The 25,581-nt window shown below is 47.4% G+C and overlaps 1 protein-coding gene across 1 annotated transcript in view; it reads left to right on the top strand.

Annotated features, from left to right (window-relative positions):
• The window catches only part of USP9X (ubiquitin specific peptidase 9 X-linked), a 1,542,050-nt gene that overhangs the window by 807,574 nt on the left and 708,895 nt on the right, over positions 1 to 25,581 (top strand). Inside the window, exon 22 of the mRNA XM_078658291.1 lies at positions 14,010 to 14,140. Coding sequence (XP_078514417.1) covers positions 14,010 to 14,140 — 131 coding nt within the window. The remainder of the gene's footprint in view (positions 1 to 14,009; positions 14,141 to 25,581) is intronic.

A 25,581-nucleotide genomic window follows, 5' to 3' on the forward strand; every position in this document is an offset into this window, starting at 1 on the left:
ATTGGAGACCTGGGAGAGAGAGGATTTCCCGCTAAGGGTGCCAAAATTCAATTGAGGGAGGCGGTCTGTCCCGATGGGGTTCCGAGGTCGATGCCTTGATTCGGGAGCCTGGGGCTGAGTGAAACAGCGAAGGACGGCTATGACTCGCCCCGTCAGAGTGAGTTTCACCAGCACCGTTTTCCTACAACAACCCGGTCCTGAAGATGATCCTAACTTAAGAGGATCGAAACGTCGTCGACCAATCAGCGCAGTACATGGCGCATCCCCCAGTGTGGCTCATCCAAATCAATCCATCAAATCCGAAAAAAATGTTTGCATTGTAAATCATTTGGAGCCACATTGTTCTCTTGACTCACTGTATATATTTAAGCACCTTCATTTTATGCGCCGTTTATGCTGATCACAATTGTCACTTGCGTCACCACCTTTGTGTCACTTGCACATGCCGAGCACCAAGTCCAATTCCGGTTGTTTTGTTATTAATTTACGTACAGTGCTGCTATAACTGTATATCTCTTTTCTTTAATTATACAATGCCATGAGCACGTTTCAAAAACGAATTGAGTGTCCTTGTTTCTGTTCACGTAATGCTTTACGCATACATATTTAATCGCCGTTATAGTAATACCAGTTGGGATATTGTTTGTTTATTTTGTTGGGAACATTGCCATGACACTTCCTATACCAACCCCAACATTTACTTCCCACCTGGTTGTTGTTCTTGAACATGTGTTCCTTGACCACACTCTTTGGGTTTGTTTGTACTGAGGTTTGGTACTCCTTTTGGATTCTTTCAGGGAGTTTCCTTCTCGCGAGCCAAAATGAGGTTCCAGCTCCTTGGGGGTGTGCTATCCCTTGGACTCTTGAGTGGGGAAAATAATGCCTTGGGTGACTCTGGGATCCTCACTTTTGATGTCAAAGGAATTGTTGACTGGACACAGGTTGCCCCTTGGACAGTGGCAATGTCTTTTTGCTTGTGGAATTTTCTCTTTCCCTCCCTTATGTTCCTCTGGAAAATTTAAGTTTTTTCTCCTACTTAGTCATGGTGAACTATGGGTTTCTTGCTGTGTTTCAATAATACCTTTGGCCCTTTTATGGGTCCGGTCTCCTATAAACACATTTCTTATGTGGCCTTGACCCTTATTTTGCTGTGTCCGCTGCCACTCTGGCTGTTACTCCTGTTCTTATACTGATCGGTTAGTTGTGGCTTTGGTCTTTCCACGCTTGTTACTCTGTCTTTCTCCACGGCTTCAACCCCCCCCCCCCCCTTCTTTCTGTCTTAATTTCTTTTTTAAGATGGAGACTGGTTGTCGAAATAGGCCTCTCCTGTGTTGGACTGGTTGTCTAAATAAGCATCCCCTGTGTTGGCTTTTGTTTAACTTGCTCTTTTACAGTCCTGGATAGTAGTCTTCGTTGCTTTATTCTAGCAGGTTGTTATTCACCTGCTGCTTCCTCTTTTGGTCATCTTTCGGCCACCTGATTTCCGCCATTCAGTCTGTAGTGTTGTTTTACGTCTGATTGCTTTTCTACTGGGTTGTGTGATAGCTTCCACTTCCTCTATTCTTTTAGGCGGAACAATTTCTGTTGCCAGTACGCCGCTATTACATCTCTGCCAATGACCACTGTTGTGAATGTTTCTATGTACCCTTCTTGCCTCATCCGCGAATGGTCCCTTTACATTGGGGATACTCAATGGTGTTATGATTAGCTGAAGTTTTCTTTAACCCATCTTTATTCTTCTGCCGTGGGTGTCTGTTCCCATGTTTTCTACTATATTTCTGATGGGGTCTCCTTCACCTGCCTTTACAACCGCAGGTCAGTTTAGAAAGAAAAAATACATATATATATATTATATATCTGTCCTTTATATTCTATTTTGTTGACAGTGGTCTTGTGCATTTCCTGTGTATATTCCCAATTTTGTTTAAGAGCTGCTACTTATGTAACCTGCTTGACCGCAGCCTTAGTTCTATCACTAAACACGTAGCTCCTTTTCACCCTCTGTCTAGTTTAACTCTCGGATGTGTTTGTAGATTCCGGCTGTCCACGTTTTGCAATACCAACTCAACAGATGCAGGGCTCAAATATTGTAAGACGCATTAAAAGTGAGAACTAATTACCATGCTTGACGTCAACACAAGAAGTGATAGGAGAGAAATGCAAACTATATCTAGAACACCCAAACCCTATTAAAATGGACTAATGACTAATAGGATTAGTGAAGCAGCACTTGTATATATCCAAAGTAGCTCCTTAGCAACTAAAGTGACCTGTAGGAAATCTCCCTATGCGATCTAGTGAAAGGTGCCAATTGGAATTATTTCTTTATTCCCCGCCCACCTCCCAGTCCACTTGGTTTCCAGGATTGAGCCCATAGCCCAATTTATTTAAACAAAAAATAGTTTTAAAAAATTCTATACGCAGACCCCAGTACTGAAGAGTATTGTTTCTGACTTCACCAATTAAAGTTTTTTATTAAACAACTTAGATTTTTATTTTGTTACATCAATGATTAGAACACCATCAGCTTCATCCCAATTATTTTCAGAGAGAAAAATGTAAGTACTCCCAAAGCCAAGCGTGCACCCCCACCCACCAAAAAGTAGTTACATAATGTAGAGCCACGGCCAATAGGTCAAGGGAACCGCGGGTTGAAAAAGTTTGGGACCCACTGCATTGGATGTTTCCTCCTGAACTATTTGTGATGCCACATTGAAACCTTAACTTGGGCTTGACATTCCTTATGTGGGCATCCTTCAAGCTAGCATAGTTGCTCTGTGTGCCTCTTGCATTTAAAAGCTGTCTTCCTTATTGTGATTTTCAGCTTGTTGCGTGAGTGAACTAAAGCACACTTTTAGGAGGATAAATTGGTGTTAGGATTCGAATGGCCTTCTTAAGGAAGGTTGTGACTCCCACGTTAGGCATGTAATCACTGTGAGGAAATGGGATGTATAGTGTGCATTTGGTTTTGCAACTAAACCATGTAATACACCTATCAACTCCTTTAGGACCTTTTGGTTTGGTCTGTCAAACCCTCAGCTCAATCCTGGGTAGCTGTAGCACTGAGCAACAATGCTTTCACAGAGGAACAAGTGTTTAGCATTTAAACAGGACCAAAACAATTAAAGAAGACATCGACATGACTCTCGAAATCCAACACCAATATATAACAAGCATTTGCAATGCAATAGGTCTCGCATTAATTAAGTTTGAGCTTTTGGCATTGCTAAATATTGCAACACCAATTTCAACAAAAGTCTATAAATTGTAGGCCAAAAAAAGTGTCTTTATTTTTGTAGCAATGGTGGCATGCTGCGCTTTAGATGAGTATGTTTTGAAGTAAAGTGCGCCATACTGCGATTGCTACAATAGTTAATTGTGGCTGCGTTAATAATTGATGTGTACACTGATGGTTGATGGTGTGTGTGCCTGTAGAAATTGTGCATTGATGGCTGGTGGTGTGTGTGCCTGGTGGAAGTGTGCACTGACGGGTGGAAGTGTGCACTGATGGCTGGTGGTGTGTGCCTGGTGAAAGCGTGCACTGACGTCTGGTGGTGTGTGCCTGGTGGAAGCGTGCACTGACGGCTGGTGGTGTTTGTGCCCGGTGAAAGCGTGCACTGATGGCTGGTGGTGTTTGTGCTTGGTGAAAGCGTGCCCTGGCGGTGGTGGTGTTTGTGCCCGGTGAAAGCGTGCACTGACGACTGATGGTGTCGGTGCCTGGTGAAAGTGTGCACTGACGTTGTGGTTGTGTGTGTGTAGTTGTGTGTGTGTGTGTGTGTCTGTGTGTGTGTGTGTGTGTGTGTGTGTGTGGTTGTGTGTGGCTGTGGTTGTGTGTGGCTGTGGTTGTGTGTGGCTGTGGTTGTGTGTGGCTGTGGTTGTGGCTGTGGTTGTGGCTGTGGTTGTGGCTGTGGTTGTGGCTGTGGTTGTGTCTGTGTCTGTGGTTGTGTCTGTGGTTGTGGCTGTGGTTGTGGCTGTGGTTGTGGCTGTGGTTGTGTCTGTGTCTGTGGTTGTGTCTGTGGTTGTGTGTGTGGTTGTGTGTGTGGTTGTGTGTGTGGTGTGTGTGTGTGGTTGTGGTTGTGTGTGGTTGTGTGTGGTTGTGGTTGTGTGTGGTTGTGTGTGGTTGTGTGTGTGTGTGGTTGTGTGTGTGTGTGGTTGTGTGTGTGGTTGTGTGTGTGTGTGTGGTTGTGTGTGTGTGGTTGTGTGTGTGTGGTTGTGGGTGTGGTTGGGTGTGGTTGTGTGGGTGTGGTTGTGTGTGTGTGTTTGTGTGTGTGTGGTTGTGTGTGTGTGTGTGGTTGTGTGTGTGTGGTTGTGTGTGTGTGGTTGTGGTTGTGTGGGTGTGGTTGGGTGTGGTTGTGTGGGTGTGGTTGTGTGGGTGTGGTTGGGTGTGGTTGTGTGGGTGTGGTTGGGTGTGTGTTTGGATGTGAGTGTGTGTGGATGTGAGTGTGTGTGGTTGTGGGTGGGTGTGGTTGTGGGTGGGTGTGTTTGGGTGTGGTTTGGTGTGTGTGGGGTTGGGTAGGTGTGGTTGGGTGTGTACAAGCCACATCGTTCATACTGAGCTCTGTATCTAAAAGTCATGCAATTTGTACATGCGATTTTCAAAGTATTGTATCTCCGAGAGCAGCACCCACTTATTTTTAGATACCTGCTTACAAGACAACACATATCTTCTTGGCAAAGTAAAGGAGGGCCTCCCTTTGTAGGGAAAAACAATATAATTCTGTTTTTAAATGAATGAAGGAAATGCATGCTTGGTTAACAACAAACAGGGTGCCCAAAGCAACGTGCAATAATTAAGGCCAAGAGACTGTCTCTAAGTTAACACCTGCAATAACCTCCGAGAAAGGGACTTGTCTAGAACAAGCACTTGCAAAGCTAATAGGTCTTGTTATGCTGCAGGGCTAAAAGTTAGGAAGAATGCTCTATGACAAGGCCAGCATGGAAATGGTGGGAGGGAAGAAGCAACAGACCACGACAAATGACAGGGGAATATAGAAAAATGTCACTGCGATCTGTGTCAGCAGCAGACAGGCACTAGTCAAAATAAGTCAATCAAGACTTTGTCCATGCTGCACATAAAATGATGGGGAAGTGGAACTTGCAAATGCCGGCCAACTAAGTGGCAGTAAATAAGAGTGACATTGTAGTCAATGAATGGTAAGCAATGGGCGAGCTCCAAGCTTCTTTCAGTAAATAAAACTTCTTGCGAGCGTATGCTCTCTGTCTTAGGGCAGCATGCAACAAACATCCTACCACATCAAGGGAGATGAAATCCTGAAATGCATCCATCAGGCAGAAATCTATAAATATTTGCTCTGTTAGGTGTAAGAGCTATATATTCCCTCTTCATGCAAAGTTCTGCTTCTGGGATGAAAACCGGACTAAAACCTGCCACATTTTTTATTACTTATTTTTAAATCTCCTCAGCTCGGTGCAATGCATTTGAAGAATAGGAGTCGGCCCTTCTTCCTTTCATAAAATGCAATAACAATGTGTTCTTCATATAAGGCTTCAGACAGTTTGTAAAGCATCTAAATACTAAAATAGAATCCCACTAAAATGTATGGAACTCTGAAGGATGAAAAGCTGGGTTGGACTTGCTACAAATCAAACCCATCATGACCTGCCTGACACTCTAGATACCAGCTCAGTGCTTTCTAATGAAGTCACGCACGGAATGCACAGCTAAATATAAAACAAGTCAAGTTTGCGCTATATAAATCTCCGTACAAAAACAAGGCAATAGATTCAACTCTCGCAAATGCATGATCTATTGCATTCTAAATGCTTCAAGGCATCGATGAGTTGCCCCCTTCTGTCACCAATGGCCCCTGAAGAGCTCCCGTTTGCTAAGAGTAAAATGAAAAAGCTGGTGGTCACAACTTTTTGAGAAACTCATTAAAGAAAATAGTGCTTACCCTCCTGCCGTAAGAGATACTAATTAAAGTAAATAGTGCTTACAGACAAAAAAAAAGACTACCATGTAACAACCGAAGTAAAATGGCCACTCCTCATGGAAGGTTACAAATGAAGACAATGAGGTACTAAGGAGGGACTAACAAGTCTAATAGCGAATGCGAAGCCAACATTTACAAAGGGCAATGACACAAGACAATGACAAATATAGGCCGTGAGTTGGCGGGGCTTCAGGTACAGACTCCAATGCAGCACGGCTCGCAGAGCAGTGCATGCGCTGCCCAGGCTGGACCTAAAAATATAGTTGGACCTCCAGTTAGGACAAACGACGTGTAAACGTATAAGCCATGCACTGTTGTGATCTGTTGAGTCCTTTTGTAGGATTTTGTTTACATTATGAGAAGGGTGTGGGGGACTTATCTCTAGAGTTACCCTGCCATCAAGTGTACTATGTCGTGGATACACCTACTTGGCACCCCAATCTCCTCTCATTTACTCGCAAGAAACGTGTCAATTACCCCCCACGTGGCTAGGCAGTGAGAGGGGCCTGAAGCAGGTCACTTGACTTCCCCTTATCCTGGCTGAGCTCATAAAGTACGATACAGGTGAGTCAAAACATCACTGGCGCGGTCAAGTGCTGTGGAACACATTCTAAAATACTTCTGAATACGACGGGACGTCGGCGCACGCACAACTTACCTTCTCGGCGGAGGGTTTTAAAATTCTGAGAACTCACCTCAGCCTTTAAGTTTCTTAGGACTCTTGTGCTTTAAAAATGTGATGGATATTCTATTGCGTGAGCATAACAAGCTCGGCAACAGTGCCAGAGACAGGGCAACTACAGCAGCGTCCCAATATGCCTTCTAGCGAAGAAGTCTCTATCGCCCCCGAAGTAATAACGAGATTCCGGAAAAAAAAGAGGGACTTTGAAGGGCGACGAGGGAACTGGTAGGGCCTAGCCCCTTGGAAAAAACATGTCACCTAGTTGGAAAATGACTAATCAGTATGTGGTCCAGAATAGTACGTGTTGAACATTCTTTAAAATGTAACCTGTGTATTTTTGTAACCTATTTTCTATTATGTGGGGATGTGCTTGTTTTAGGTTTGTTTTGCCAGGACTTGCGATTGTTTCAACAGTCTTTTGAAGAGACGTTGTGCTTGTATTTTTTTTTAGTACTATAGCGCTCTCAACACTACTGGGACAGGCAAGCAGGGAGGGCACTACTCAACCCGGTAGGGCAGAGGCTGTTCAGAAGAACTTAATCACGTGAGTTTAGCCTCTCCTCTGCTACGTACATCGTCCAAGTGCCGTTTTCTTGCACCCTTACAAGTGTGTACAAAGTCTCGTGGAAGGACGCTTAGTAGAAAGGAGAGACTTGGTCCAACTGTTCTAAAGGTACACAGGCAATATCAACAGGTAAACAAGTGTGTTCTTTTCTGGATATGACATTTAAAAACAAGACGCCATGAGCATGCACATGGGCTGTCCAGGCGCCCTCGATTGCGAAAGTTAAAGCGTGGGGGAGCGCGAGAAGAGACACACGCGTTCACAGCCCTTGTCTCCAAAAGTGCGCGGTCACAGCCATTGTCTCCAATGTGTTAACAAGCTCGTGCACCTCTCCTGTCCCACTTCGCTAATCTACCCGGCAACAATAAGTCTCGTTTACGCGTGCAGCGCATGACGCTGCATCAGTAGGCGAGACCTAAAAATGGGTTGTATTTTTATAACAATTTAGACACTAGAACAAAAAAGATCCACTGGAGTGTTCCAGAAATATAGATTTTCCAAGAAATAATAAATCAGTGCAATTTTACTCAGCAGCGAACAAGCCTTTGGTTAGAAGTAATTGTGGTGACAAACTCGAGTAGAGAGCCAGTCAGGGGGACCAGCAAGGTCCTCAAGAACAGTTGGCTTCACAGAGGTAACTGTTCTCCAACATCGTAGACCCCTGTCTCAACACTCCGACTTCCCTAGCCCACCCCAGAGGTATGGCACACCCCTGGAAACAACGGTTTGACAACTGGCTTCTCTTCTGTACCCAGCCTGTCTGCCTAAACAATAGAGTGCTCCTCTCCCAAGTACTACCCATTTGCCCTTCAAAAGACGACTTTCAAGCTCGCCTTTTGGCTAACACATGTGTGACGTTCCTGCAGGAGGGAGGTAACACCTCTCTCCATTGCAGGCACCTATTGTGTCCTTTTCTGGGAGCCTTTAGTATTTTTCCCCAGGAGAGCAGAAAGCGATCTGCAGGACAAGCCCTGTGTACATCAGTAAATCTGCCCTGGAAACCTTGGGGCAACTTCTCACGTTGCCCATCAGTGAAGAATTCGATTTAAGCATTAAATCAAATTAAATATACTGATTTTTATTTTATACTAAATAGTATCAACCTTGGTAGTACCATTCAGAAGTTAGCAGGGCTGGGGTGCCATCCTGTTACTCTGTACTTGCCAGTGGGGCTACTAGCCTTATCTGAAAGAGACACGTTAGTGATAGATTCCTTACCTTAGAATATCCCCAGGCGTCAGACTGGATCCGGAAAATTTTGCGTAGCAATACCCCTGCGCGCCGGCAGGCGTCGTCCACGGCTCCGCGTCCGTCGTCGGCGTCGTTAGCGCCGGGATGACGTCGTCGGAGTACTAAGACGCCGCCCATGCGCGCTGACGTCAGTTCTTTTTTCCGCGCCAGCTAGCGCAGATTCGGAGAAGCTCTACCCCTTAGTAATTTTTTGACTAAACTTTTTGATCTTTTTGATCATTTCTCTACTCGAGTCTTCGACTCCGACGGTGCCGGTAGGGATGCCCGGGTTCAAACCCTGTTCCAAGTGCGACCGACTGATGTTGGTTACCGACCCCCATCGCCGGTGCCTGAAGTGTTTAGGCCTCAACCACGACGACCGCACCTGCTCCCACTGCCGGGCCCTGACGTCTAAAGCTAGGTGGGAGCGGTCCCGCAAGCGACTCGAGCTCCTGCAGTCGGCCCTGCGCCGCTCCAGGTCCCGGTCCCACGGGAGGTCGAGGGACCGGTCGCGGGGTCGGAGTCCTCGCAGCTCCGGGAGTAGACATCGGTCGTCAGGATCCAAGTCCTCGGGTAAGAGGTATGAGAGGTCGGAGAGACGTCATCGTTCCTCCGACCCACCCTGACGCTCGCGCGATGCGGCCGGGGGTTCGGGTGACACCACCCACGCGGCTCCGACGGAGTTGCAAGCGTCGCCGCCTGCCCCACACCTTCGGGTCACTGGGCATGACGCGACGCCAGAGGAGGTCGAGCGGTATCTCATGTCCATGAGGACCCTCCCTTCTCAGCCGGGTCCCGTGGCTGGAGGGCCTAGCAGGTCGAGTGCTTCGGCTCCGACGCCGTCGGGTGCTTCGGCCCCGGCGCCGCCGGCGACTTCGGTCCCGGCGCCGCAGGCCCTCGCTGGATCTGCTTCTGGATCCGGGTCGTCGCCGGTTGACCTCACAAACTCACCGGCGCCGGCCCTGCGGGTGTCGCCCCCGGCGCCCACTATGGACGCTGTCCCCAATCTTCCCTTCAGTCCGGATCTGGCGCCGGAGCGGCGCCGCTGGGCGCCGCTTCCGACGGCCTTTGGAGATTTCTATTTCCATGAGACGGCCCGTCTGCTGACCCTGCTCTGGAGGAGATGGGTGACAAAGGTGATTGGGAGGGGTCTGTGGACCCTCTGGCACAAGAGTGCCAGTCTCAAGAGGACTGGACATATGAGCTTGGGGAGGCCAGTGGAATTGACACTTCGCCAGACACTGGATTTGTCTCCCCTCCCACCGTGGCTACGGAGGAGGGGGCTGCTTACAGTGTAGTGTTGACGAGGGCGGCCAAGGCCTTAAGCTCCCCATCGCGGCCGTGAGGACTAACCTCCTCACTAGGTCCTTAAACCGCAGGCAAGCTCCACTGTGCCTCTGCTGCCGTTTAATGAGGCCTTGTGGGCACTTGGTCCAAGCCCCCCACAGGTCCGCCTGTGGATAGGAATGTGGCCAGACGCTACCGCCCGGCCCCGGGCGACCCTTGCTTTTTGTCCACCCATCCCACCCAGAGAGCCTGGTCATCCAGGCCTCCACTTCCCAGACCGCATTCCCGACGGCTCCACCCGATCGGGAATCCAAGAGGTATGAACAATTCGGGGAGAACGTGTTGTCGTCCCTGAGTTTGGGACTGCGGTCTGTCAATACAGCTTCCCTCTTGGGCCGCTACACCCACACCCTGTGGGACACGGTTGCGGACGTGCTGCCACAATGTCCGGAGGAGGTCCGGGCTAAACTCGCCCAAGCCCTTGTGGAGGGCGGAGATGCAGCGCAATATTCCATCCGGTGTGGGCTGGATACCACAGACTCACTGGGCAGGGCGATGGCAACGACGGTGGCGGTTCGACGCCACGCCTTGTTGAGGTCCATTAACTTTTCGGCCGATGTCCAGGCCACTCTTCTGGACATGCCGTTCGATGGCCGTCGGCTCACCTCTTTGGCGACAAGGCAGACCATGCGCTTGAGCGTTTTAAGGACTCCAGGGCTACGGCCAATTCCTTGGGCCTCTCGGCCACACGCCAGCAATCGGGTGCCTTTCGCTCCTTTCGTGGCCACGGAAGGGGCGCCCCCACACGTGCTGCCAGCCACGCACCGCAGAAAGTTCAACAGTGCGGTGGCGGCCGTGGAAACCGCCGGTGGTCGGGGACAACGGCGAGGCCAGTCCACACCTCCCTCCACAGCACCTGCCTCAAAACCTTCCTATACTCCGTGTTTTCAGGCCCATGTGACGCCAGTTGGGGGCAGGGTTCGCCATCACCTCTTCCACTGGCGCACTGTCACGTCGGACAGGTGGGTGCTGCAAATCGTCCGAAGGGGCTACTCCCTCCCCTTCGAGGCGACTCCTCCAGACATGCCACCGCAATTCCACCGCGTGTCGGGGGATCACTTGCAACTTCTGCAAGAGGAAGTCACGGCCCTCTTATAAGATCCAACAGCCTTTTTTAATGCTAACAGTGACCCAGTTATTAAAATATAATTTACCCTCGGGTACTGGGACCCCTGTATAGCTTTTACATTTTCACCTTCACGTCACTACACTGCACACTCAGAAACATACCTGCTCCGCTGTATTCAGGCGTCGACACTCGGTGCCACTGGGTGGGCCCGATGATGAAGCATGCCACCAATCAGGTTGGTGGGTGAGGGCTTCATGAACAAACAAAAGGGTTTGTACCCTGTCTTACAGTCTTGAGTCTATTTATTACACAACCATCCTACCCGGAGTTATCAACACAAATACACAACAATACTTCAATTGCAAATAGGTTCGTAAGCACAATACACCATGATCTCCAGGGAGAGACCAAACCATGTACTAAAAAGCAGAATGAGAACTGCGACCGAAGTCGGGACTTGGACAACGAGACTCAGAAAAACTGAGGAAACAAGGAACCACCCAAGGTAAGTACCCAGGAACCCCACGGAGGCTGTGTGCAGAGTGGAAACACAGCCACGTACTCAATAGAAGTCAACGGGAAAGTCGCAGTTGCAGTTTTGAAGAAGTACCCTTCCCAGTGGACCCTGAAGAAACCCTGTGGAAAACAGAAGGTTGGAGTGTCACCCCACCTGTGGATACCCTAGGGACCCAGATACCCCAGGGAAGCCAGGTGCATAGGTGCAAAGTGACATCGGAAACCACCGTAGACCACAATGGAGGACATCAGAAAAGATGCCTCTGGCGAAGAGTATGCAAGAGTCTGGTGGAATCCAAGGGTGGATTCTGAAGTGAAGAATCTACAAGCAGAAGGGGCAGAGTCTGTGCCACTCGGAGGTGACCAAGAGGCATGGGAATGCAATGCCCACCAATGTCGGAAGATGCAGGAGTGTTGACTGTGACCTTGTCGCTGCAGTTGTGAGTGCCAGGCGACACGGAGGAAGAGCAGGAGCTGTGCACAAGCTGTACCATGTCGGAAGTCGAGAACCAGGGGGTTGGTGTCTGTCTGGAGCACCAACAAGCCTTGGCAGACGCAACAGGTGTGGAAAGTGAAAAAGGAACAACGTTGGGACCAGCAAGGTCCAAGCGACTCACCACAAGCAGGAGAGTCGGAGTAGGCCCCAAACATGTAGGGGAGCCCACTGAAGCAGGAGAAGACACCCATGAGGGACCCAAAGGCACAGGAGTCTCAAGAGGACCTCGAGCAGCTCACCAGAAGGAAGGCTCACAGTGCAGAGGACACAGTGAAGATGCTGTACTTGGCAGGAAGAGATGCTGGAGGCTGGAGCTTCTTGTTGCCTAAAATCTGTGAAGTGCAGTGCCAACAAGCCTTGGCTACGGCTTAAAAATTGCACAGAGGACAGATCAGGCCTCAAGGGAGTTGCAGAACCACCACCTGTGTTGCTGAGTCTTTCGGAGTCCGTGGAACGTCAGGAGCAGCAGACCGGTCAGCTTCATTGTGGTGCCTGCAGATGCAAGGGAGTGCTCCTTCATTCCAAGGGAGATTACTTTGGGTGTCCTTGATGCCCACAGGTCTGTTGAAGATCCTGAAAGAAGCACAGATGAAGAAGACTTGCAGAACAGCGAGACCAGGAGCAGCAGGAGTCTTCCTTGATGCAGTCTCGATTCAACGTGAAGTCCAGCGAAGTAAAAGTATCCAAACTGTCGAAGAGTGGCGTGGTTTCAAGCTTGAGTCTTGTCCCACAACGAATCTGAGGAGCAACCCACAGGTAAGCCCTTATGTACCCTAGGGAAAGGGTCACGACGACTCGGGGCTTCCTACCAGAGGAGAAGTAGCATAGAGGGGAGGATACATCCATGTCCTTGTCCAGTTTTGCGCAAGAGTAGGAGCCAGAGGCTCTCTGAACTGGCTCAAACCGGAGTATGTGAGCAGGGCACCAAATGTCCCCTTCAAAGCAGTCTGGTGGTGCTGGAAAGTGCCTCCACCCCAGCCCATTACACTGAGTCTTGTCTGGGAGGTGGTGACTTATTGTTCGACCTTCCCCTGCTCCAGCTCTGCTCAGCCGCAGGAGGGCAGAATTGTGTCTGGGGTCGGCAGCAGCACTAGCTTGCCGATTGACCCTGGAAGCCTGTTACTGGGAGTACTGAGGGCATCCCGGAGGAGCCCCCCAGTTCATGAAGTCATACCTACAACCACCAGTAACGGTGTTGGGGTATGATTCCAACATGATACCAAACATGCCCAGGTTCGGCACAGCCACTTTATAGTTAGTCATCGCTTAATGATGGACACTCACTATATGTATCAAAATGGCTAGCCACACTTACAAAGCCTGCAGAATCAACTCCGGGGTTTGTATGGGTGTCCTGCTCATGCAGTGGCACCCACACACTTACAACGCAGCACCCTGCCTTCAGGCTTGAAATGTCTTCCTTTGGAGTGACTTATAGGTTTTAAATGTAGTGAGCTCAGATATTAGAAAAATGGCAGGCCTGTAGTGACAGTTTGAGTGGTCTCATTGGTGGCACAATACATGCTGCAGCGCCTGGGAGACCCCTGGTGTACCTATGCCCTGGGTACCTCACTACAGTATACTCGGACTTATAGGGGTACACCAGTAGCCAATTGTAGAGGTACAGAAGTACTGGTAAATGGCAATGGCGGTAAAAAAAAATTAACAAGGTAGAAACTAATTTGATGGAACTGGGTCATCCGAACAACCTGATCATGTGTTAGTTTGAATTTGCATACAATTATACATTTAAGCTTGCATCCAAAAACAAGTTCTCAAAAATATTTGAAAAAAGTATTTTTGTTTAATTCCCTATGAAAGTTGTATTTTCAGCTTATGCAGAAGAAAACAAAAATAGCAAGAGCAAAGAGTCATGATGCATATTTTGGAGATTTATGCCAGCACAATTTTCCAGCCCAACTTTGAGGGAGTGGCTGTAGTTTACCACTTAGTTATTGTATGACAAGTATGTCTCACCTCTGATTTTCTAACTTTTAAACTGCTCCAATTTAAAATTTCTCAGTCCTATGGAATAGTATTTTGTTTATAGTTGCTCTGATGTTCAGATAGAAAAGTTGACATAAAATGTAATGAACAAAATAACCTTATTTTAAGTGATAAAAAATGTTTATCCATCTGTTTTATTGCAGACAATACTACAGTTGAAAAATTAAGAGCTATATGCTTGGATCATGCTAAACTTGGAGAAAGCAGCCTTAGTCAATCTCTGGACTCTCTTTTCTTTGGACCTTCTGCATCCCAAGTGCTATATCTAACTGAGGTTTGTTATTTCCAAGGTTTCTAACACGTTTTCAAATGGTCAGCTGGGCAAAAGTAAAATGTTTTAGATTAAACGTAGGACATCACTCTCCTATGCCATCGATCAGTGGACCTTGCTGTTTGCTATTAGGATAAGAAAGCCCTTTTAATGTTTTTTGTTTTTTTAACTATCCCTAGTTGTGATAAATTTTGTATGGTATGAGATACTTTAAGCACTACCGTGAGTTTAATTGACTAGTGGTATTAGTAAATTGGATTATGGGACTACCCATTCTTCTTCTCCCATTTGTGTGGCGTCCATTCCACTCAAGTCAGCCTTTCCAGACTGAAGGAACATGACTAAATGTGATAACAAAAGGCTGCCAGGTGATAATGAGCTGATGTATTGTATTCACCTTCCTGTTCAGCCGCACTCGCACTACTGTATTTGTTTTTTTAAATGGATAGTAATTCTGCAGGCCTTTATGTTTTTAAACATCTAATAGGGACATCTAACCACAAATTCCTTACCTTTGAATTTCCCAGATGTCAAACTGGATACAGAAGATTTTTCTTCGAGCAATGCCCCTGCGCGCCAGTAGGTGGCATCGGTCAACTCCGTGTGACGTCTTTGGCAGCTTCCAAGCTGTAAGTGACGTCCGCATCACATCTATAGGTGCCACCTCTGTGCGCTGTGTCTGTTCTTTTCTTTCAACGCTAGTCAAGTGCTGATCCGTGAAGAGAGCTACCCTCTGTTACTTTTCGCCAGGATTTTTTAATGCTTTTTGTCTGCCTGTTTTTTTATGGTGTGTAGGAATATCATGTCCCGGAAGATTTGAGGTTTTTAAACTCTGTGGCGCCTGTCACCGTGCCATGCCGGTGACTGACCCAAATTTGGTTTGCGTATGGTGTCTGGAGTGCAACCGCTAGTCCAACTCGCTCTCTGCCGGGCCATGGCTCCGAAGGCTTTGAGGGAGCGGCCTCTAAAGCTGCTTGTGGGCCGGCAGGCTATGCCGTCCTAGCCTCATTGGAGGTCTCGTTCCGGTCAAGAGGAAGGTTCCAGACCCGCTCCAGGAGTCCTCTTTGTCCACTCCTAATCTTCGGGACAGTCCGGTAAGAGGCACAAGAAGTCGAAGCATGGTTCGACTTCTCCCAGTCTATTAGCCGATGCAAGGGGGGATCCTTGGTGTTCAAGGACTCCTTCTCGGGAACCTAGCAACCCCCACTCAATGTAATACATTTTATGAGGCCATGTGCCTCATTTTTTAGCAGTCTGAACCCTCAAGTGCGCCTTTGGGCACCATGGGGGTCAGCAGGTGCTCCATCGTGTTTTGCGCTGGTGGCTCAGACACCTACACTAATGTGCCCAAGACCCCCTCCCTCTCGATCCGACCTTGGATCATGACCTACGCCGGTCGTGCCATTACCACCTTCCCCCCACGCTGTCCTCCCGGTATTGCTCATTCTCACCCCCCATAACCCGAGCTGGTACCACATCAATCAATGCCGATTCCGGCACCGACCATACCAATAGGTCATAGGTCGTTTCTTGAGCCCTGTTCTGGAAGGCTAAGATTGAGAGAAGATTAGGAGGGACCGCTGCACCCTCTAGAAGACCAGCCTTATGAGGACATGGACTGGTATGAGGAATTGGGTGAAGCCAGCAAATGGGATAGCTCTCTAGATTCTGGCATTCTTACAGGCATATGCGGGCTCTGCAGTGAGACCTGAAGTTCCAGTGGTTGCTGCATCAGGGGATTCTCTCTGACATGATCCAGATCTTGCAGGGACTACAAAAGATCTGCAGGGGTGGTTAACGAACTCTGATTGGGTTAGCGACAGACCCTTCTCCTTTCCTAAACCAGATCTGACAGTAATGTCAAATGTGTCACTCGTGGAATGGGCCGGCCATCTGGGGAAAAGGTGGAGGTCAGAGGTGTAGGAGGCTGCCTCAGTTTATAGTGTCCACCTATGGTGAGGCGCTGTGCACTGAGTCCAGGCAACCCTTAGTGATGGTGATTAGGTCCCGGAAAAACAGATCTCTCCAGGGATAGCTGTGGAGAGCATCTAAGACTTATTCAGAAGGGGTATAAAGCAAGTGCATTTACCACTATAGTCAGTCAGTAAGCTTTTCACACAAGGAAGAACCACACCAGGTGAGTATAAAATTACTTTGTATTTATTAGCACACACTATACCTTAACTTGGTATACCTCCTACCCAGAGGTATCAATTACACACAAGATACTTCAGAAATAGGTAAGTAGCATAAAACACAAGGGGCACGACGGGGGGCCAAACCTACTAAAATAGTGGAATGTGAGGAAAGTACTAGAATGGGACTAGTACTCAAGGATGGAGGACCCCAGGGGAAACACGGAACCACCCAAGGTGAGTAGCCAGGAACCCCAAGGCGCCAGAGTGCAGAGGGGTTACACTGGGTAAAATATCTTTAGGGTAACAGAGGGTAAGCAGCAGTTGGAATTTACAGTTCTAGGACCCTTTCCAAAGGACCCCGAAGGAACCACTTGGATCAAGGTAGACTGGAGAGCCACCCCACCTGTGGATACCCCAGGAACCAGGATACATACTCCCAGGATCCCAGGTGCATAGGGATGTAGTGGTGTTAGAACCACCCATAGACTCAATGGAGGTTCGATCAGCAGCTACAAAATCTTGTGGACCAGGCCGGTAGACCAGACGATAAGAACCTGAAAGCAGGGGGGGACAGATTCCAAGGCACCCGTTGGTGACCAGGACACACAGGAGCACAATACCAGCCCTGGTTGGAAGTTTTTGCTGTAGGACGGTGAGATTGTAGCAGCAGCTGTGGAGCCCAGGCAATGTTGCAGGTGCCCAGGAGCTGTCCAACGCTGGTCGACGAGTGCAGGAAGGTCTGGGGCCGACAGGACCACCAACAAGCCATGGCAAACGCAAACAACGGTTCGCGTGAGAAGATGCTATGTTTCAGACCAGTAAGGTCGGTGGGACTTAGCCAGGAAGGATTAAGTCAGGGCTGGCCCTCAGAACGGTGGCGAGCCAGCAGGAATCAATGGAGTCCCCTCGAGGATCTTCTAGCAGCAGGTTCAGGGAGTCGCAGGGAAGCCTCCACAGCACTCAGGAAATGAAGGCCCATGATGCAGAGGATACAGGCAGGACAACGTTTTTTGAGCTGTGCAGTGCTGGAGGCTGGGACTTCTTGGTGTTCGAGGATCTTTAATGAGGAGAGCCAACAAGCCTTGGTAACGGCAAACAGACTCTGTTCACAGGGAGGTGGTTCATCTCGGTTGGAAAGGCATTGCAGCTACCCAAGTGGCAGGGAAGATTGGTCAGGCCTCTGGAGAACCAACAAACTGCCACCTGTGTTGCAGAGCCCGGCATATCCGTGGGGCAAGAACAATTGGAAACCGGATGTTGATATAGATGTGCTTGCAGCAGCAGGGAAGTAACTCATTCACTCCAAGGGAGATTCCTTTTGGCTGGGATGCAGGTTGAGTCCTTGGTGACTCAGAGGATGCACAGCCACAGAGTTGCAGAACTTGAAGAAACACAGGGACCAAGATGCAGCAGGAATCATCCCAACAAAAGTGGTCTTGTCTTTGGTCCTGGCTTGAAGAACGGCAGAGTTCCACTGTCTACCAACAGAAGTGTCTTTGGATAGTCTTCAGATGATAGGCAGTTGGGTCTTGAAGTTGCTGTCGGGACGAATCAAAAGACCCACTCTCAGGGGAGCCCTTAAGTAACCCTAAAAAGGGGAAGGACCTCTTCTCTGGTAACCCACCTATTAAAGGGGTTGGGATGCCACTCAGCTGTCCTAGTCAGATGCTCCCAGGGGCCAGGATTCAACTTGGCAGAATCAAGTGGCCACCTGGAGGAGCTGAACAAGGGTGTTGGCACTCCCCTGTCCTTTGAGAGGTTTTGCGCCAGAGTGGAAGCCAAGAGCTCCTGAACTGGGCAAAACTGGTTTATGTATGGAGGGTACCAAATGTGCCCTTCAATGCAGTCTGGCACTCGGAAGCACCCTCACCCTACCTACTTTTAAATGAGAGATGTTCACCATTCTCTTTTGCAGGAAATCCTTCGTTCAACTACTCCTGCCCATGTTAAGCTCATCAGCAAGGAGGGCAGAACACTGTTTAGGGTCTGCAGTAGCGTGGGCTGGCAGGCAGACCCTGTGAGGCTACACAGGTAGGTGTTGGGGGTCATGTATAGAGGCCCCCAGTACACAGTATCATGCAACTAACACTGGAATTAGTGTGGATGCATGATTCCAACATGTTTGATACCAAACATAAGCAGGTTCTGGGCAGCCATTATGTAGTTGCACATCTCAACTTGCCTGTGTCCGCTACATACCTTATAATGGCTGTCCTGCACTTACAAAGCCCAGAGAATGGGCACAGGGTTTGTAGAGCTACCTCTGCTCATGCAGGGGTACACGCACACTTAGAACTAGCACTCTGCCTTTGGACTGAAGTGCCTACCAAAGAGGTGACTCATAGGTTAAAAGTGCAGTGACCTGGATATAAGGGAAACCTTATATCTAAAGTGAAAGATGCAAGCACCATTTCACGCAGACTGCAATGGTCGCTCTGTAGACACAGTTTACATGGGCTCCCATGAGTGGCATAATACATGCTGCAGTCCATAGGAGACCCCTGGTGTACCAATACCCTAGGTCCCTCAGTACCATATACTATACTTATAATGGTACCCCAGTATGCTGATTGTGGGGTGTACAAAGTACTTACCCTGGAATTTAGAGGACAGAGCACTGCCACTGAGGCCCTGATTAGCATGGTCCCAGTGTAGTACAGTCAAAACACACTGACACTAGACAAAGTGGGGGTATCTATGCCAGAATGATCCTACTTTCCTACAAGAGGCCTCTTGTCTCTGGCAGAATCTGGACTGCACATCAAACTACTGGAGCTCTGGGTGATCTGGCTGGCATTGAAAGCCTTTCTACCATTCATCAAGGAAAGGCTAGCGCAGGTGTTCACGGAAAACACCACCACCATGTGGTAGTGTAATAAACTAGGTGGGGTTGTGGACCCTTTATCAAGTGGCCCTGCGCCTCTGGACAAGGCTGGAACATCAGGACATATCCCTGGTGGTTCAACACATCGCAGGCTTTCTGAACGCCAGAGGGGACCAACTCAGACGAGGATGCCTTGCGGATCACAAATTGTTTCTCCATCCGGAGGTTTGCACGGCCTCTTTCAGCAGTGGGGAAAGCCTTGTTTGGATCTGTTCTCTAACACCGAGAGCACTTCTGCATGTTGGCGTTTCCGAGGTGGGTCTCGCTCAGTGATGCTTTTCTTCTCGAGCGGCGCTCTGGCCTCCTATGTGCCTTTCTGCCCATAGCATTCCTTCCAAGAGTTCTCATGAAGATCAGGAACGACCACGCCCCAGTCACCTTTCGGGCTCCAGACTGGGCTCGGAGAGTTAGGTACCCAAACTGTTGAACATGGCCATCGGGCTGCCTCTTCGAGAGAATCTCCTGTTGCACCAGCAGGGAAGGGTTTTCCACCCGATCTTGGCAATGCTCCACCTTTATGCATGGAGATCGAGCAGTAACGACTGCCAGCTTTCGATCTTCATTCTCAAGTCTGCAATGTTGTCTTGGCAGCCAAGTGTACGTTCACCGAGACTGTATACGCCTTGGGCAAGTTTGTGGCATGGTGTGCAGAAAAGCAAGTTGACCCTCTTTCTGCTCCCTTTTCTCAGGTCCTTCGATTTATTCTTTCTGTTGCTCGGCAGGGCTATCCTTCTGCCAACTCAGCCATTCTGCCATTCTGCAGTTGCCAGATCAACTATCCCTTTTCGGATTTCCCTGTTGTGAATGTTTTTGAAAAGTCTTAAAAAAATGTTCCACCTTCACCCTCTATCATGCCTCAGTGGTACCTCAATCTAGTACTCTTTTTACTGATTTGTGCTCATTTTGAGCCACTACACACCTGTCCTCTCAGGCTCCCTACCATCAAGACGGCCTCCCTAGTGGCAATAACTTGTGCCGGAGGGACAATGAGCTCCAGGCTTGGTCATCTATACCTCTGTACCTAAACATCATCTCAGATAAGCTGGTTCTTCGCACTAGAGCTTCCTTCCTGTCAAAAGTTGTCATTCCCTTTCATGTAGGCCAGTCCATCTCCCTGCCTGCCTTTTATGCTCTGCCTCGTCCCTCTAAGGAAGTAGTGACTTCCCCGACTGCACCCAAAAAGAGCATTTGTTCTTCCTTGACTACACTTTAGTCTTTTGGGTGGACGACCAATTGTTGGTGGGGTACGTCGGAGTAAAGAAAGTGAAGGCTGTGCAGAAACTGACCATCTCCCTTTGGATCATGCTCTGCATGAATATCTGGTACACACTGGCCAAAAAGCAAACCCTGAGGGTTTGCTTGCTAATTCCACCAAAGCTAAGGCTGTGACCTCTGCATTAGCCATCGGAGTACTGGTCCTGGACATCTGCCAGGCAGCAATGTGGACTTCTCTGCACACATTCATCAAGCACTTTTGACTGGACAGTCTGGTTCGTCATAACTGGCACTTTGCTCGTTCAGCCCTGCAGGACTTTTTAGTGTAAAATGGTTTAGCAGACCCACCTCTGGAGAGGTATTGCTTGAGTACCTATTCTAAGATAAGGATTCTGCAGCTAGTAGTCTCATTCATATTAACAAGTACTCACCTTTGGTAATGCCTTATCTGGTAGTAACTCTATCTAGCCACAGACTCCTTACCAACCCACCCATCCTCCCCGCTCTGCGAAAACATTTCTAGGGGCATGGCATTTTCCCTTACAGGGCCTTAGTTTTCCACACCAGTGGTAAGTGTTCTTCGTAGCTCTGCACTTCTGACGTGGAATGTTGTGAAAAGAAACTGATGTCAGCGCACAGGGGTTGTGCTTATATAGGCACCACTTACATCACTTTTGGTGCGGATAAAGCCATGCGGTGCCGAATGAAGCCAAATACCGGCGTTGCGGGGGTACAGCTTAGTAAAAGTTCCAGATCTAGTCTGATGCTTGAGGATAATTCTGTGGTAAGGAATCTGCGGCTATATGAGTCCCTATTAGCTATGGTGTTACCTAAGGTAAGTAACTTGTTTGACAGGTTTTCCTATTTGAAGATGAGGATTTTAATGATTCAGCATGACCTCTACAAATGCAGTGCTGGCTCTGTGTGACATCCAAGATGCAAGGCTCTAAAGATGTGTAGTCCCACCCAGGAGCTTCAGTTTATCCAAATATGGTGGATGAACCCCTTTCCATGGGTGAATTGGCTCAAGGGAAGGGAGTTTCTCAGGAGTCCTATCTCCCCCCCCCCCCCCCAAACAAAGACCTAAAAAGAAATATTAATCTTGTGGAAGACAGTTTCTTCTATACACTACTATTCCGGAAATATGTGTTTTGATCTTCATGTCGTTGAGTGTCCAGAGTTAATTTAGCTGCTAACCACTGGAGGCACCCGAAGTCCCAGTCGAGACCTGAGTAATTATAGTACCATGCAACAATGTCTCAACGGGATTCAGTTAGGGGGATATAATTTAGGAAATAACTTAGTTGCAGTGTATACATTGAATGATCGCATAATAGTCTAAAGAACATGATTTACTGCAGTTATATTGTCATAAAGGTCAAATAGATTACATTTACATAAGTCAAATTGAAGCATCAACCATGCTTTTGAGGTTGTGTACTAAGTGAACACTCTGTGCTCATGAAGAAATATTGAACGGCACAAGTTAAATAAGTAAAAGAATAATAATAAAGGATGCTACAGCGTATTCGACCAGAATTCAAACCAAAGTTGTTCATGAGCAGTACAGTTATGAAGAAGTTTATAAAATCATGCACAAGCTACATTTGGACTTTGAATTACATGATTAAATACACTTCTTCATAACTGTACTGATTCATTCATAGCTTTGGTTTGAATTTTGGACCAATATGCTGTAACATCCTTTATTGTTTTGTCACTTGTTTCACTTGCACCGTTTAATAGGTCTTCCCGAGCACAAAGTGTTCACCTGTCCGCTTAATATACAACCTCAAAAGCATGGTCGATGCTGCAGTTAGCAGTACTTTCATGTATTCCTTTTTGCAAACTAATTTATACATTCATTGTGCTCATGTAAATGTATGATGCTTCATTTTAATTGTGTAACTGCAACAAATGATGGACGGAATGATGAATGATTCAAACATTCTCCCCCAATCAAGAGATCTGGGTTAACTCTCATTGTTCTTTTGCTCACCATGCCACCCCAGTTTGGATCCAGCCATATGCAAATCAGTCTTGACCAGTATCTAAAGCAAAAGGCAACTTTTATTTGCATTGCAATTGGACTTTTAAAAAAAATATATTTTACAGAGTTTTATATAGCGCAAACTAGAGCGCTTTACATGAGCACCAGTTGCATTACATGAGGACACATTCATTTTTGTTAGGCACAGGGAGATTAAGTGATTTGCCCAGAATCACAGGATGTTCAGCGTCATTGCCGAGACTCGAACCCAGTTCCCCAGATTCAAGGTCGACCGCCCTAGCTGTTAGGCCAACTCCTCTCCCAATCTAGAATTTCCAATGTATGTCTTTTACATATTTTGTTAATGATGACTGGCTTTCCAATATACTAGTGTATCTCATTGTAGTAAATGCGGAAAGCTAACATTAACTGTTTGTTGACCGGATTCTTACCTACTCTTGTGAGACAGCTGGGTTTGTGATGCCCAGTATTTATGAACAAATTAGTAACTTTCTTGTTTCTTAGTTGCAAAGTGTGTTGGGTGTAGCAGCGCAATTGACGCAAACTGGGATAGGTATACTGGACATGGTTATTGGATTGATTGCACTGGTGTCAGGCTTAGAATGCATGTCTGAGTGATATCCATTGGGTGTTCGAGAGACGGTAAGGCTTAACCTTTGGATGTCCCTTGAAAAAGGAAGAAAGCAGAGCTTGTGTATAATAGCAAAGAATAGGCTTCAATCACAGAGAGGTTGATCATTGTTCTTGTAAACCACTAGGTGCGCAGACTGTGTCAGCAGATGTAGCTACTCTTGCATATTTTTCAGAACATTTCTGAAAAAAGAAAAGTTTAAGATAGTTACTTTGCACAGTGTCCTTCAGGACCTTGACTCCTAGGCTTGTCTGCTGTGTTAATCCTTCAAGCTCCACAAATCATAGTCTTCTTACCTCCCCCTATTACCAGTTTATATTATTTAAGTTAGGTAGGAAGTTGGATATACTTGTCATAAACGTATACAATAACATATATGACAATACAAGGGTGGATGTGGTTAAATCCCTAGAAAAATAGATTTGAACCAGTTTATGGATAGGCCCAATAGAGATGTCTATATTATCTGTGCGGTCAACTTCAATATAGCAGCATGTCACATCAGGTCGAAAGAAGTATGTTGGTACAGGGATTTGGGCGGGAGTAGCTTGGCCCATTTCAAACCTGCTCATATGGCCTAGCTCTTAAGGACATATTATTGAAATATAACAGGACTCTTGTTGTAAATGGAAGATTCAGTAATCATCCTCAGCTACCCACGTTTAGAGGATGAGGCTGTGGTAGCTTTATCAACCACTTCCTTACCTCAGACCGGGATATGGCATGTATAGGCTGCGGGTGAAAACTAATTGTGCGAGTGATCACAATCCTGTGATTCTGACTAGAAGGTTCATCGTGCCTAAAAGTCCTGATACAGGGAAAATTAACAAATTTGTCCCTTTTCGCACAAACAGAATAAAAATAGAATGGGTAGTGGTGGATCCTGCAAGCTTTACAAAAAACTACTGTCAGGGAATTTAAACCATTTTATGACAGGTTTAAATCCATAACCAAGCCATGTAGATGTTTCGGAATGCCCATATTCATATTTTGAACTCTATTAATCTTAACCCATAGGCGAGGTCGAATTGTCAAAATAAAGACCCAAAGGGATGGTTTAATCAGTGCATGTAGTCATCTGGTTAAACTATTAAACCAACACCCCAGGGATTCCTTGATGAAACAGGAATCAATATCCTCCTATAATAAGTTTATTAAGAATAGAAACAAAGAACTTCTGGATGAAGCTTGGGCCTATCTCCTACAAGCAGCAGAAAGCAAGGATAGTCTCTTGTTCTGGAGAACAGTAAATGGTTGCAGGAGGCTGGCTTAGTATATGGTGTACACTTATTTAGGTGATGCACCTTGCACTAATCCAGGCAACCCTTATGGTGATTTTTAGTGGTCTTTGATTACCAAAGAAAGGTGTCAAAGTGGTAGCCGTGGAGAGCAGCCTTCAGGCTTCTCTTGAAGGAGTATTAAGCAACTTGTTTTGCCAGGTTAATCATGTATTGTCGGTTAAATGAAAAAGGAGCACACAGTTTTATATAAAAATACTTCTATTTATTACACAACACCCACTAACATATTGGTATATCTCCTACCCGGATATATCAACACAATACACAACAATATTTCAATTGCAATAAGTTAAATAGAACAAATTACAGTGGTCTCCAGGGTGAGACAAAACAATATACTAAGAAAGTGGAATGCGAACTGCAAACGAGGATGGGTCTCGGACCAGAAGTCCCAGAGGACTCAAGGAACCACCCACGGTAAGTACCAAGGAACCCCACGGAGGCTTTGTGCAGAATGGGAACACAACTGTGTGCTCAATGGAAGTCAGTGGAGAAGTCATGTTTGCACTTTTGCAGAAGAAGAACTCTTCCTAGAGGACCCCAAAGAATTCCCATGGAGGACGGAAGGTTGGAGAGCCACTCCACCTGTTGATGCCCCGAAGATCAGGTTACCTACAACAGGGAAGAGATGTCAGAAACCTCCGTAGATGACAATGGAAGACTAGGAGAAAAGTGCCTCTGGAGAAGAAGGTATAGAAGTCTGGTGGAATCCAAGTGTGGATTCTGGAAGTGAAGAACCTGCAAGCAGGGGGAACAGAGTTTATGCCACTCAGAAGTGACCAGGAGGCACGGAAGAGCAATGCCCACAGATGTCAGACAGTTCAGAAGTGAGGATGCTGACCATGTCACTGCAGCTGTGAGGACCAGGCAATGCTGAGGAAGTCCAGGAGTCAGGCATGATCTGTCCCACATCAGATGTTGGTGATCAGGGTGTTGGTGTCCGGTGGGAACACAAACTAGCCTTGGTAGCCACAACTGGCGTGGAGAATGAAGGAGGAGCAGCGTTGGGACCAGCAAGGTCCAAGGAACTCGCCACAAGCAGGAGAGTAAGAGCAGGCCCAAGCCAGCTGGGGAGCCCTTTGAAGCCAGGGAAGACCCTCAGGAGGACACAGGCCAAAGGCACAGGAGTCGCAAGAGGACCTCGAGCAGCTCTCCAAGGGAGATTACTTTGGGTGTCCTTGATTCTCACAGGTCTTTTGAAGATCCTGGAAGTAACCCAAATGATGAAGAAGACTCGCAGAACAGCGAGACTAGGAGTAGCAGG

The sequence above is a fragment of the Lissotriton helveticus genome, chromosome 8 (genome assembly GCF_964261635.1).
Source record: "Lissotriton helveticus chromosome 8, aLisHel1.1, whole genome shotgun sequence".
NCBI classification, from domain to species: Eukaryota; Metazoa; Chordata; class Amphibia; order Caudata; family Salamandridae; genus Lissotriton; species Lissotriton helveticus.